Genomic DNA, 13,512 nt, shown 5'->3' with positions numbered 1-13,512 from the left:
GTGCCATGCTGCTCCCCCCTCTCCTTCATCACTGTGCCATGCTCCCCACCCCTTCACCTTCAACACTGTGCCATTCTGCCCCCCTCTCCTTCATCACTGTGCCATGCTGACCCCTTCTCCATCACTTTGCAATGCTGCCCCACCCCTCTCCATCACTGTGCCATGCTGCTCACCTCTCCTCTCCATCACTGTGCCATGCTGCCCCTCCCCCATCTCCTTCATCACTTGGTGCTCTGTTGTTCTGTTTTCCTCCCTTTGCCTCCATTCCTCTACTTACCTTTGTATTGGCTTCTTTCATCTTCTGTCTTCTGTCTTGTTTGGGTCCTCTCTGCGCCGCTCCTCACTGAATGACGCCGGCGCCGCAATCATGTGATTATATGGTTTTTTTTGTTGTTTTTTTTAATTAGCCTGCTCCCCCCATCAATGAAGGGGGGCTAGTGACCCCCTCTTCACCCCGCGCCCGCAAAAATACTAAAAAAAAAAGAAAAAATATAAAACGGATTAGATAAAAAAAAGAAAGAAAAAAGAAATGGCGGCAGTGAGGGCCCGGCCTGGAACTCCTGGCATGGCCGGGCCCAGGTAATTAGTACCCTCCCCCCTCTCTTGGTGGCACTGATTGAACATTAGCTGTGAGTACTCCTCTGCCTACCTATGGTTACTCTGCTGCTGAACTTTGGCCTGCTGGATCACCCTGTTTTCTCAAACCTTGGCCATTCTGCTCTCAGCTTTCAACCCTGAGTATCAAACCTTCTCAAGTCCCTAACCATAAAAAGTTTGTTTGGCTTTCTTTATTGTCAAAGCATCTTGTCAATTATATACATAATGTTCGGTATGTATTTCATATGTTGTTTTGCAAAAAAATCAGTAAATCTGCCTGGATCAACTTCCAGGATGATTGAACAGGGCCCAATTTTGAGGTCCAGGTCAGTTATTTTAGTCTTCCACATGCCTGATGGGTCCTACTCCAGGCAGTAATAGCAGCAACATAGACCTGTATACTATATGAAAAATCAGTTTGGCTCATTGTTTAGTAACTACCGAAAAAGAGGAAAAGTAGTAATTGAAAGCCAAGCACACATCGTAACACCACATTTGCCAATTATTTGATCAATTTCAAATGGATTATTATCAGACACAAGATGTCGTTTTAGGACCACATACATTGCAATATAGGTCATATTTTCCAGGTACTGCAGATTGAGTCCCCAGCAGAAGTCAGTGTTGCACAAGCTTTTTATGGGAATGTAATATTTGCATGTTTACTTTCATTGAGAAAAACAATCATACTATTGTGTCTACAGTGATTTTCATAGAAGCTGGGCTAACACCCAGATGCCAGATGTACCGTCCTGCTGTAAGTCAATTTTATATTATGTATCTTAGTGTGCTTCCATTTAGATTTTATCCGTAGAGGACTTTGATTCTGCGGCAGGATCTTCACATATGTGCCCAGCATTATTTGCCGTCATGACACTGTGTGGATTTTGCATGTTCTTTCCATGTTTGTAAGTCTTTCCCACAAGTGCTCCAGTTTCCTCCCACATTCCATAGACATAATGGTAGGTTAATTGGCTCCTGACAAAAATGAACCATATTGTGTGATTGTGTGATAGGGAATATAAAATGCAAGCTTCACTGGGGCAGGGACTGGTATGAAGGATTACATATTCCTAGTCAAGTGCTTTGTAATATGTAACTAACATTTAATAATAAATGCCTAAAGAAAGATAGTACCAGGACAGACATGGTCATTTGCTGTGGATAGCAGTAGAGAACAGCCTCTGGTGTGCTTGTTTAGTTTTAATTTAGTAGCTGCCTTCAGTGGAAATGTCAATATGCCGTACACCTCAAGCGTGTCTGTACTTTAATATTGAATTTATGTATGAAATAATGCAGTGCAACTCAAGAAAACTACACTAAAAAAGGTTGTTTTTATTAATTTCTTTATTTTTTTTTCCTTAAAATAATGTATAATTGTGTAATATATAGATTCAGTTAAGCTTCAGAACTATTTTTGTTTATCTGTTTAATAGATTTAATCTACAGTAGTTCAGTATAATAGTATAAAAAGAATTTAGGAAGCGTGCTGGCAATGGTTTCCCTTCTGTCATACTTTAACACCTGAATTCCAGGTGTTAGGATTTCATTGGTGATATGATACTTATTTTCACTGAAATTCTCTGCAATCTCTTGTTTTACCCACAGGTAATAGGAGAAAAAAGGCAAAGTCTTGCACTGACCATCAGTGTTTTTTCTTGGGTATGCCAGTACTGTTGTGGCATATGAGAGTATAAAAGACTGTTATAATGAAAACTACTCTTAACATTCTCATTGGTGGGCCAGTTACTGGATTGTTACAGCTGTGCTTTAGAGTCCCCTTCAACCTTCTTGTTCATACTTAATTTGATGCTAAATTAAGGCTGGGCCTGATACTGGCCCTCTGTAGCTGTGAAGAAGTCTTCCAAGTAGGAGCGAAGAAATTCAAATGTAGGTCTGTCTTCTGGACGCTCCTTCCAACAGCGAAGCATCAAATCATGAAGTTCCACAGGGCAATGCTCAGATCTTGGCATACGATAACCACGGTCAAGATGGTCTATCACTTCAGGATTAGTCATGCCTGTAGGAGGAAGTACACATTACCAAATGCAGTCACTCTTTTTTGATATGGTGAGTAAAAGAAGATGTCATCAGATTCTTTATTGACACATTATTAATTTACTACATTGTGTCTTGTGTTTTTTGGGCCCGATGCTGAGTTGGACACATATGCAAGGAAAAAATAAGCTCTAAAAAGCTGCATGTAAAAAAGAGGATTTATGTACTTACGTTAAATCCGTTTCTCTGATTCCGTCTGGGGGACACTGCTTACCCTGGGTTGTGGAGGGAGCTTGGGGAGTTGGCACTTAACTAGTTAACTTTTAGTACTGCCGACAGACCCCTCCCCTCTACAATCCCCCTGCCTCTTCCTCTTCCTGTCAGTTAATTAAAAAGCCCCAAGGAGAAAGGTCAATCAACCAAGAGCATACAGAGAAAAAGCAGAAGGGAGGGATCGCGGTGTCCCCCAGACGGAATCAGAGAAACGGATTTAACGTAAGTACATAAATCCTCTTTTCTCTTTCATCCAGTCTGGGGGCCACTGCTTACCATGGGGACGTTCTAAAGCAGCCCCTTAAGGGTGGGACTACTCTGAAAACCCCGCTCGTAAAGCACTACGAGCGAAATTTGCATCCGCGGATGCAAATACATTCAACTGGTAAAATTTTGTAAAGGTGTGGACAGAGGACCAGGTGGCTGCCCTGCAAAGCTGGTCTGCAGAAGCCCCATTTCTAGCTGCCTACGACGCCACTACCAATCTGGTGGAATGGGCCGTAAGTCTCTCTGGCACAGGACGGTTAGTCTTTATGTAAGCTTGCTTGATGGTTGACGTAATCCATCTTGCAATGGACTGTTTTGAGGCTGGCCAGCCTCTCTTATTAGTATCATAAAGGACAAACAGAGAATCAGTACGTCTAATCTGAGAAGTTCTTTTGACATAAATGCGCAGAGCCCTAACCACATCTAACTTTTCAATAGACTGTTGATGGGAAGTAGATGAGAAGACCAGAACTACAATTTCCTGGTTAAGATGGAAAGCCGAAACTACTTTTGGAACGAAGGGAGGGTTCTTAACACCGCTCTGTCCTCGTGGAAAACCAGGTATGGTTCCCGACAAGACAGAGCTCCTAATTCCGAAACCCTACGTGCAGAGGCAATAGCCAAAAGAAAAAAGGACCTTCCAGGTCAACCCCTTCAAATCTGCCACAAGTAATGGCTGAAAAGGAGGCCCTTTAAGCATATCCAGTACCAGGTTGAGATCCCATGGTGCTGTAGGCGGAACATAGGGAGGCTGAATATGCAAGACTCCCTGGAGGAAGTCCTAATATCTGGTAAAGCCGCTAATTTCAGGTGAAAAAATACTGAAAGAGCCGATACCTGGACTTTTAGGGAACCTAACCGAAGCCCTGCTTCTAGGCCATCCTTCTGGCTCGCATCATAGTGTTCACTACGCTGGAGGAAAAACCTCTAGCCCTCCAGAGCCTGGCTTCAACAGCCATGCTGTTAAACTGAGCTGAGGTAAATTCTGGTGACGGAAGGGACCTTGCAAAAGAAGGTAGTCTCGAGACGGAAGACGGAAACCCTGTCCTTCCGCCATAGAGATTATGTCCGCGTACCAGACTCGGCGCGGCCATGAGGGCGCTATTAGAATTACTGGCAGACCGCCCTGCCTTACTCGTCTGAGTACGCGAGGAAGCATGGGAATCGGAGGAAACAGGTATCCCAACCTGAACTCCCATGACATCGTCATAACGTCCACTGCCACCGCTAAGGGGTCTCTTGCCCTTGCGCAAAACCTGTGAACCTTTCTGTTGTGTCTGGAAGCCGTGAGATCTATGTCCGGAAGACCCCACCTCTGAACCAGAGACTGGAAAACTTCCGGATGGAGTGACCACTCCCCCGGCATCATCTGGTTTCGACTTAGGTAGTCCGCCTCCCAATTTCTTATTCCTGGAATGTATACTGCTGATATTGCTGGAATATATTGTTCTGCCCAAACCAAAATTTGAGCTGCAATATTCATTGCAGCTGCACTCCTGGTTCCTCCTTGCCTGTTGACATATACTACGGCCGTGGCATTGTTGGACTGAACTCTGACTGGGTGGCCATGGAGGAGGGACTGGGCCCCCCGGAGGGCCAAAAGAATAGCCTTCAACTCCAGCACGTTTATTGATAGGGCTGATGCAGATTACCGCCCCCCAATCTTTCAGGCTGGCGTCCGTCGTGGCTATGATCCATGGCCATGGAGCAAAGGATCTGCCCACTGTAATGTGATCCTGAATCAGCCACCACTGAAGCGATTCTCTCGTCCCTGGAGATAGAGAGGTCCTATAGATCCAAACGTAGGTGGGATCCTGACCATTTTGTTAATAGATCCCACTGAAAACATTGAGAATGGGCTCGACCGAAGGGGATGGTCTCGAATGAGGCCACCATCTTTCCCAGCAGCCGCATGCACAAGTGCATTAAGGGGCTGGGAGAAGACAAGACCTGAGTTGTTATACTCTGAATAGAACTGATCTTCTCGACAGGCAGGAACACCTTTTGCTGGCTGGTGTCCATAATGAGCCCTAGGAAAACCATGCGTTGACACGGAACCATCTGGAATTTCCTTAAGTTCATTAGCCATCCATGGCCCTCGAGAACCGCTATGGTGAGGGATAAGTGATGACGTAAGCAATTCTCTGTGAAGAATTTGATGAGCAGGTCGTCCAATAAGGCACGACCTGAATTCCTTGATGGTGAAGACATGCTGCCATAACTGACATGATCTTCGTGAAAAACCCTCGGAGCTGTTGAGAGGCCGAAGAGGAGGGCCCGAAACTGATAGTGGGAGGATCCCACCGAGAATCTTAGGAAAGACTGATGGTGGATCCAAATCGGAATGTGGAGGTATGCGTCCTTTATGTCTATGGACGCCATAAACTGATCCTTCTCTAAGCCGTTTATCACCGACCTTAGGGACTCCATCCAAAAATTGTCCACCCGTAAGAGTACACTGAGGTCCTTTAAGTTTAGGATGGGTCGAAAGGAGCCGTCCGGCTTCTTGACCAGAAAAAGGTTTGAATAAAACCCCTGTCCTTTCTGGTAATCTGGGACCCTGCAGATAACTCTTTGTGAAAGAAGAGAGGCGACACAATCCTGTATTGCCTGACTTCTTTAAGGATCTCAGGGTAGCGGAGTTATGAAGAAACGATGTGGAACCGGGCCCAGCAGGTCTATCCTGTAGCCCTCTGATATAATGCCCCGAATCCAAGGATCTTGGGAGGACGCTGCCCACTGTTCCTGAAACAACGACAGACGTCCCCCCACTGGTGCCCCCTCTAGAACACAGTGGTCATCAGGACGCAGGCTTCTCCTGGGTCTTAGAGGCCTGGCGCCTAGCTGCAAATGAGGATCTCCCCCTGGCAGAGGAGCCTCGAGAATTGGGCTGTCTGCCTCTAAAGGACTGTCCTCTAGGTAAGGAGGTCCCCCAAAAGGGCTGACGAAAGGAGCTGAGCCGAGGGTTTCGGCTCCTGCTAGGGAATACCGGCAAGGAAGAGCTTTTACCCCTCGTTGCCTGGGAGATCAGGGTATCCAATTCCGGGCCAAACAAACCTGCTGCAGAAAAAGGAATGGTTTCCACTGAGTTTTTTGATTCCGCATCTCCTTCCCAGTATTTCAGCCATAACGTTCTTCTTGCTGAAATAGACGCAGCCAAAATAAAAGAGGATACAGCCGCTGTGTTCTGGGCCACCTCAAAACGGTACCCCAATGCCTCCTTCAAATGCAAAGCCAGGGAAAGTAAATCAGAGTCATGCAAGGCCTCTGCCAGCTGGTCTGCCCATGCTTCCATGGCTCAAGCCACCCAAGCTGAAGCAAATGTGGGCCTAAAGGAAGAACCCGCAGCCGCAAATATAGATTTCAGCTGGGATTCCACTCTGCGGTCATTGACATCCTGCAGAGATGCAGAACCTGGAGCTAGAAGTAAAGTGTGCTTGGCCAATCGAACTATTGGAATATCCACTTTTGGAATACTCTCCCAGCGAACCACATCTTCCTCCTGCAATGGATACAGGGAAGAGAACCTTTTGGGAACAGAGAACCTCTTATCAGGCTGTTTCCAGGCTCCTTCTGCAATATCCTTAAGTTCTACGGAAGGGGGAAACGGATAGCCTTTCTTTTGGCCTTCTTAAATAGACTTCTGTCTCTAAGAGTAGTATCCTCCGGTTCTGGGAGGTCCAACGCTTGTCTCACTGCTAAAACCAAATCATTAATAAATTGGCTTTTAGAGCTTTCTTCCTGTCCCAAAGGTTGAACCTGGTCAGGATCAGAATTAATTTCCCCCTCTTCCTCTGAAAACTCCTCAGAGTCTGAAAGGACCATAAGGGTATTATCAGATCTAGGCCTCCTTCTTTTAGCAGGCAGAATGTTTGGGGATTCAAGTAACTGGTTTAGTTTATCCAAACCCTTTATAAATGCTGCAGACCATGCCGGTTCTGTGGGAACAGGAGCTTGGTCTATATAAGAAGAGCGCACAGTGGCCTAGTGGTTAGCACGTCTGCCTCACAGCACTGGGGTCATGAGTTCGATTCCCGACCATGGCCTTATCTGTGTGGAGTTTGTATGTTCTCCCTGTGTTTGCGTGGGTTTCCTCCGGGTGCTCCGGTTTCCTCCTACACTCCAAAAACATGCTGGTAGGTTAATTGGCTGCAATCAAAAAAAAAAAAAATTGACCCTAGTCTCTCCCTCTCTCTGTCTGTCTGTGTGTGAGTGTGTGTCTATAGTAGGGAATGTAGACTGTAAGCTCCAATGGGGCAGGGACTGATGTGAATGAGTTCTCTGTACAGCGCTGCGGAATTAGTGGCGCTATATAAATAAATGATGATGATGATGATGATGATGAAGGTCCTGGTATAGACGTTCCAATAGAACCTGTGTAACAGGGAGGCCCCACTGAGTACTAGTATTATTAGCCACCGAAGTAGCCACAGTAAATAGCAATTGATTAGATTGAAAAACCATCTGTGCTAAAGAGGAAACCAACTGTGTCAGGGAGGTCACCCAGGCCGGTTCCTCCATCAGTGGGGCTGAAATATGCTGGGCCTGTGCAGGGGGGACCCCTGTCTCGCAGACAGAGCAGAGAACCAACGGGTCCTTCTGCCCACAAGGTAATTTTACACTACATTTAGAACATGTAAAATATTTTGCCATAGGGCCCTTTCCCTTATCTGACATTTCTTAATAAAGGAAGGCACACCAAACACACAGACTTAAATTGTTAAATTTAGCTGAGTAGAGAGAGAGATATAAATGTGTGGAGAGAAAAATGTAAAACTACAAGTAATCAACTAATCTAGATATAAAAGTTGTACTTGTAATATTTTAAACACGATATAATCTTAAGCAAGTAGGAGAACTATAATATAACCCCTACTAGTCCACTTGTAAACAGCAATACAGAGTATGTGTTTAAATAAATCAGATACTTAGCCCATAGGCCAAACAGGGGAGAAGTCCAAAAGCAGTATCCTGGTGCCTGCTCCCTCTGATCAGTTCTCTCTTCCCGGGCTTCTCCTTGGCGCCAGAAGACTGGGATAAACCATCTCTCTCTCTGGAAGGAGGGGGAGCTCTATGTGTTAGCTCCCCCCCTTCAGTAATGCTGCCTCTGTAGCGATTCTGTGTTCAAATAAAAAATTAAAAGTAATATGTGGCAGAGTAGTGGAGGTCTCCACAGCGGATAATACCTGATGCCCCCTCCTATGTATGAGGGGGGATCCTGGTATAGCCCCCTTCTCCTCTCCTCCGTTTTCCAAGATGGCCATCGCCAATGCAATATCCGATAACCGGCGCTCTATGCCTGCAGTGGCAACGCCGGTTATCGGGGAGGCTCCAGGAGTGACAGCGGTCCGTGAGACCGCTTGTCACTCCTAATTCAGGCACCCATTCTTCTTCTCTCCTCCTGTCCTTATCAGTGAGAGCCGCTGGCTCTCATCTGACAGGGTAGTGCCTGCGCTGCCCCGCTGCGAGTGTGTTCTCTATATTAGAACACACTCCAGCTCTGCCACCTGTAGAAAAAAATGAAAAGAATAAAATAAAAGTTAAAAATTACTTACAGTACTAAAACACTGCCCAACTCCATGGGCACCTAAAAAAAACTGACAGGAAGAGGCAGGGGGATTGTAGAGGGGAGGGGTCTGTCGGCAGTACTAAAAGTTAACTAGTTAGGTGCCAACTCCCCAAGCTCCCTCCACAACCCATGGTAAGCAGTGTCCCCCAGACTGGATGAAAGAGAAATAGTGTATTTATGCCCATATGCAGAGTCAGATGCATCGCAAGATGCTTACAATTCTGCACTAGTAACATTTCAACCAGGTCTACATCAGGCGTACTTACACCCCAAAACACTGGCTCTCAACCAGGTCATAAGCAACATAGAAGTTTGTTAACATTTGTTTCCATAGCTAAAAACACATTCACTATAAGTTTTGATTTAAATATAGAAAAATAAATAATAACAGTGATAGGCAAACTGACACTCTTCGCTGGCCGCATGGTACAGCCCTCTAGCCGTCAAAAGGGTTGCATATTTTTCTTAATCTCAGTAATAAGTTAAAATAATACATTTAGTCAGAGAAAGAGAAACCTATCCGTAACAACATATCAGCAGCATTTTAAATAAATGTTACGCGCTATAACAAACACATCTGACAATAAAACAGGAAATAGCTGGGGGCCGCAGGTGAAGACTCCTAGCCCTTTCTCTACTCCACTCCCCTCTAATTAACACTTTTTTCCTATGTATGTTCATTAACTGTAACATCCTCACCCTGTCACCACAAAATAAAAGGTCACACATCTTACAATCATCATTCCTATCTTTCTCTCTCTCTGCTTCTGTTAGTTGGTGGTATATCCTCAAATCCAGGTCCCTCTACAACTCCCCTATCTCCATACATCAGAACACTACCTAGATCCAGCAAACTTTGAACATATCACTTGTTTCCCACCTCTTTCAAAGTCCTTTAAATTTGCCCTATGGAATGCATGCTCTGTTTCCCTGAACTGCCTTGTGCCTCTGGCTATCTGGAATCCAAATCCCAGCCTCTTTATATCTGGTGCCTCGTGCCTCTTGGCAATTGGGTACCTTATACAGAAGTGAAAGTTGTTCAATCAATTTATAGGCTCATAGCAGGTGCTTGAAAGGGTGGGGTTATCCTAAAAGGAACAAACACAGAGAAAAATCCCCCAGCACACTGCTTTAGCCAGCAAAGGACCTGACATTTCTACTGTAAATAAAAATTCAAAAGTCTCAGTTGCACACATACACTTACACTTAAACACTTAAGTTTTTAAACACTTAACCTGCTGGGTCCAGACATTGCCACTTTAAATTAACATTAATCTAGGTCGCACTGATGTCAAACTCAACTGCCGGAAAGCTGTCTATTCGGAATGAGTTCCTGTTAGCATGCTGGTGGCAACGGAAATCTGCAGCTTCAGTTTGTAGGTAAGTCTGTTTATATTGCAGTCAGTTTTTTTTAAATCAGATTTTTTTCTAGGGCTCCTGCTTGTCCTGTTTTTGGTAATTGTGAAAACATACCCAACCCCTCTCATCATCTGTGTTGGCTCCACATTCCTGACTGTCTTTTTGCCATTTCATCTTGCATGTCCTCTCAAATTTTATCTTTCAAAAAGAGAGTTAACAATATTCCCACCAGCCAACAAAAGTTACCTACCTGACATTATATTTCTCTTGACAACATGACAATAAATCCTACACCTCAAGCTTGCTGTCTAGTTGTGATTCTTGATTAAACTATCCTTTGTTCCCCACATTGAGTCTATATCTAAATCATGTTGCATACATCTAAAAACATTTCCAGAATACCCACAAATCTTACACTGCAAACATTTTAATTCATGCACTCATTATCTCTTGAATTAGCTACTGCAATTCCATCCTTACTGATCTTTCCAGAATCAAACTCTCACCCGTATAACATATTTTTCACGCAGCAGCTATATTGATTATCTTGCAAATCGTTCTTCCACTGCTGAGCCGCTCTGTCACTCTCTACAATGGTTGCTTGTTTTTTACCGAATCCAATATAAAATACTTCTACTAACATGTAATACCATCAAAAAAACTGCACCAACATACATCTGACTTGTCTTAAAATATCCCCCAATTCGACACCTCAGTTCTGCACAAGATTGCGTCTCTCATCCATACTCATTACCTGCTCCCATTCCCGCTTCTAAGACTATTTTCAGGCTGCACCAACTTTGTGGAATTCCCTCCATGGCCCAATAAGACTTTCCCTTAAACTTAAAACCTTCAAGAGTTCTCTGAAAACCCACCTCTTCAGGCAAGCTTATAAAATTCCTCAACCACCCTTTTAATCTACCTAGGGTACCCTATTACCACCCTTTACACAGTTCACACAAGACAGTATTGACCCTTTGACCATCATTGCTGTGTGGCTGGATCATATAGCGTACTAAGCACTTTGTACCTTTGCAATCTGGCTGAATCAATATGCAATATTTAGCACTTAACCTTAAGTATCAAACTCCCATTGTCCCATAGATTGTAAGCTTGCTAGCAGGGCCCACTTACCTCTCTGTCTGTGTGTATTACCCAGTATTATTTTATTAATGTTTGTTTCCAATCGTAAAGCACTACGGAATTTCCTGCCGCTATATAAATAAATGGGGATGATGAAGGCTTGGAGGGCTACCTGTTACCCACCACTGCTCAATAACAAAGCTGGTATAATCTTCCTTCTTGTGTACGAATGAAGGTAGCAAAGAATTCATTTTAAAATACACAGACAAAATCATATATGCACGGTCAATAAAGAAAGCACTGTCAGCTTCAGAGGTTATCCTGCAATTAGCCAACTTGAAGTGGTTAGCTAGTGCTACAGACCATATTCATTATCAGCGTCTATTTGCACCAACTCTAAGGCACCTGCAAGTGATATGGCTACTGGCATGCATATATGCATTTCTATGCGAGTCTCCCTCAGTTCACAGTTATGTGAAAACGTCTGTACTGTACTTGATCTGTGTTTGGATGTACCTTCCATCCCCCGTTCTACCTCTTCAAGGCAGAAGGAGGTGCAAGTACTGAATCTGCATACAGACATAGGCATACTTGTTTTAGTAAGCATGCACAGTACAAATTACAGAAAATCCCACTGTGCAAATGGGTGTACGGCCATCTCAGCATCCGCTGCTCTCAGTATCCAGAATAGAACAGTAATAGCTTGACTTCAATGCTCAGTTGAACTATCCAGGTAGAGAGAACGCTTCCTTCTATGACTACTGGAGGAATCCAGTCTGAGAGAGAGAATAGCACATAGAGAAAGCCCAGTGTAAAATGCTCTCTCTTGGACAACATGGTCACAGTAGAGCCACTTTTATTTGTTTTGCTAACTACACAGTGCACTAAGACAGCAGTAGAGAATTTGGTGGCAAGTTCTCTTTAAATGTTCTTCCGCTTCTCATGGACCACACTAGCAACATGATATATTAAAGTACACAAATGAAGAAGTAAACCCCAAAAAGCTGAAGCTATAGATAACTACAGGACCTACAAAATTGTCCTGTAAAAAGCAAAATTCTGGATAAGTATCATTGGTAAATAGTTGTTGTTGTCTTTACCGTCACGATAGTTTGGTAGAGATATCCCAAATAACACTTCTTTCTCCAAATTTTATGGAATGAAATTATTTCTTTTTTTAACCCTAAGATAAAGGTTTTTTTCTATTCTTACTTTTAATCACAAACCAGGAACATGTTGCATCTTTAGTGACAACTCACCTGGGTATGGAATGCGCCCATATGTTATGATTTCACTCAGTAGAATGCCAAATGACCATACATCTGATTTAATGGTAAATGTCCCATAATTAATTGCTTCAGGGGCTGTCCATTTTATGGGAAATTTGGCACCTGTAATTAAGGAAGAATTATTAATGTAATAATCAGGTAACATTAATAGATCTATATAGCGAACGCCTCCTGAATTTTATGTTTGAAAATTTGTCCCTGTACATTTTTGTCCCAGTCAATGTTCCTACAATATAGATCAATAGTCCAGTACCACTTTTCTTGCTTGCTGTATGCAATGAGGATTACTTGTATTACAATAGTGGTGCACTATTTTAGGTATTTCTGCAAAGCGTGGTCTGGAGACAACAAGTACAGAAGCACCTTTGCTACAGTTGTGCCTCAAAATTGTTTTCAAATCTTTGAATGTAAATATGCTTGATTATGTCAGTACTTCAATAATAACTAAGAATTATTTGCTTTTATAATGGTATTTGAACTGCGTGTCAACTTAGAGGATGCAAAAGTTTGATGGGCAAACACAAATAAGCTTCCCAGGCTCTTCTAGCTGCTGGTGGTTACAACAGTTGGCCGGTCTAATGCGGGCCTGGTTGTATACAGCCAATAAAATATATATATAAACTTGTTTTTAAAGAGTTATTAGGAAATACAATGCAAAATCATCTGACCAGTATTCAGTGCAAGGCCTATCTTAGTGACTAATTTACAATACAGAGAGCATTCTAGTGACAGATATACAAGACAAAAAAAATTGTGTCCTCTATACAATAAAGAGAATGTTACTAGTGTTAAATTTGCACTACAGAAAACATACTAGTGATCAACATAGAATACAGAAACATCAATATAATTCAATTGTGTTGCTGCTCCAATAGGAGTAAGTTGTGTCCATCTATTATGTTTGTTTTTGTTTTGTTTTTTAATTTCTTTATGCACTACTCCAGTAAAGATTCACATTGGATTTATATTGCTATTTGATGAAGTCTCCTATTTGTAGCTGAATTTACAAAATTTCTCAGTTTCCGCATGTGATATGGGCGACGGATGCTACATATATAGGGCCTGATTCATCAAGGC

The 13,512-nt window shown here is 43.3% G+C and overlaps 1 protein-coding gene across 1 annotated transcript in view; it reads right to left on the bottom strand.

The window, feature by feature from the left end:
- Positions 1–1,944: 1,944 nt before the first annotated feature.
- The window catches only part of LCK (LCK proto-oncogene, Src family tyrosine kinase), an 80,779-nt gene continuing 69,211 nt past the window's right edge, over positions 1,945–13,512 (bottom strand). Inside the window, exons 12-13 of the mRNA XM_075195218.1 lie at positions 12,406–12,537; positions 1,945–2,617 (exon numbers count right to left, since the gene is read on the bottom strand). Coding sequence (XP_075051319.1) covers positions 2,415–2,617; positions 12,406–12,537 — 335 coding nt within the window. The 3' untranslated portion in view covers positions 1,945–2,414. The remainder of the gene's footprint in view (positions 2,618–12,405; positions 12,538–13,512) is intronic.

The sequence above is a fragment of the Mixophyes fleayi genome, chromosome 2 (assembly GCF_038048845.1).
Source record: "Mixophyes fleayi isolate aMixFle1 chromosome 2, aMixFle1.hap1, whole genome shotgun sequence".
Classification (NCBI taxonomy): domain Eukaryota; kingdom Metazoa; phylum Chordata; class Amphibia; order Anura; family Limnodynastidae; genus Mixophyes; species Mixophyes fleayi.
This window is presented reverse-complemented; position numbering and strand designations above follow the sequence as displayed.